Here is a 1,309-nt window from a genome sequence, read left to right on the forward strand (position 1 = left end):
AGTCTCCTACCTCTGTATCCACTGGCGGTGTGAGGACCAAGAAGAAGAAAACAAGGGGAGAAAAAGGGGGGCGGAAGCCCGGGGAACGGAGATCAAGCCGGGTTCTTCTTCTCTTGCCTCCCTCCTCCCTCCTTCCCTTGACTAAGGAACAGACAAGGAGGACTCCTGCTCCCCCTGTCAAGGGGGTGGAAGTTGATGCGGAAAATGGAGGGACTTTATTGCCCCCATCTCAGCAGAGTGGTGGACAGCCTGCCTCTCAGCAGGCGCAATGGACCACGGTGGTTGGCCGACGGAGAAAGGGTCAACTGGGGTCTACTTCCCCGGTCACCAAGGGGGACAAGGGGCGGGGACCCGCGGGGGACCCCAGCCAGCCCTCTGCCCCCTCGCAGCGGGGTGATCAGCACACAAAGGCCTCATCGGAGGCCAAGAGGCTTCGGGCTCCGAGAACCGCGGCGGTCTGCATCACTTGCCCTAGCTGAAAGTATGCAGACACGCTTAGGATCGCTAAGGAAAATGTGTCGTTGAAGGAGCTCGGCATCGACGTCCTCAAGAACAGGCGCTCGATCACCGGGGCCCTGCTTTTAGAGGTCCCTGGACCGGATGGTGAGAGGGAGCTGATCGCCTGGCTGCCAAGTTGAGGGAGGTGTTGGCTGAACAACAGGACACTAAGGTGGATAGGCCCATCAAAACAGCGAAGTGTCGGGTCAGGGACCTTGATGATGCCACGACCGCGGCTGATGTTGTCACGGCGGTGGCGGAATATGCGGGCTGTGACCCGACTTTTGTAAAGGCCTGGCCCCCCTTCATGCCTCCTAGAGGGCTGTCCACATGCCGGGTGAGGGCGCCGATGGCGGTGATCAAAAAGATCGTCGCGGCGGGGCGCATTAGCGTTGGCTGGTACCAGTCCAGAGTGGAGCTTCTGACTGCGCGGCCACTCACCTGCTTCAGGTGCTTGGAGGAAGGCCATACCCGCAGCCAGTGCCAAAGCACAGTTGATTGCTCTGGTCTGTGCTATCGGTGCGGCGGAGTTGGCCACTCGGCCAAGGAGTGCACCGGACAGGTCTGTTGCCCGGTGTGCTTTATGGGTGACAGGTGATGCACCGCTTGGGTGGGGAGGCCTGCCTCTCTGCCCAGAAAAGGAAAGGGAGGAGGTTGGCTCGAGGGAAGGCCCAGAGCCATCCTCTTCCCACAGCAGTGGTTCTGGGACCGCAACATCTGCGACCCCGGAGACTGGGAAGGAGAAAGGGAAGGATAACCCCTCCCACCCATTGAGAAAAGGCCACCCAGGGGAGAACTACAGTCTCCCCTC

General features: G+C 60.5%; 1 protein-coding gene across 1 annotated transcript; it reads left to right on the forward strand.

Annotated features, from left to right (window-relative positions):
* Positions 1-204: 204 nt before the first annotated feature.
* Positions 205-1,096, forward strand: LOC116846733. Its single transcript, XM_032820955.1, has 3 exons — positions 205-281; positions 500-603; positions 693-1,096. The coding sequence occupies exons 1-3, from the start codon at positions 205-207 to the stop codon at positions 1,094-1,096; spliced, it is 585 nt and encodes a 194-aa protein (XP_032676846.1).
* Positions 1,097-1,309: the final 213 nt, after the last annotated feature.

The sequence above is a fragment of the Odontomachus brunneus genome, unplaced genomic scaffold (assembly GCF_010583005.1).
Source record: "Odontomachus brunneus isolate Ranch 3 - 2012 unplaced genomic scaffold, Obru_v1 Obru_scaffold_068, whole genome shotgun sequence".
Classification (NCBI taxonomy): Eukaryota; Metazoa; Arthropoda; class Insecta; order Hymenoptera; family Formicidae; genus Odontomachus; species Odontomachus brunneus.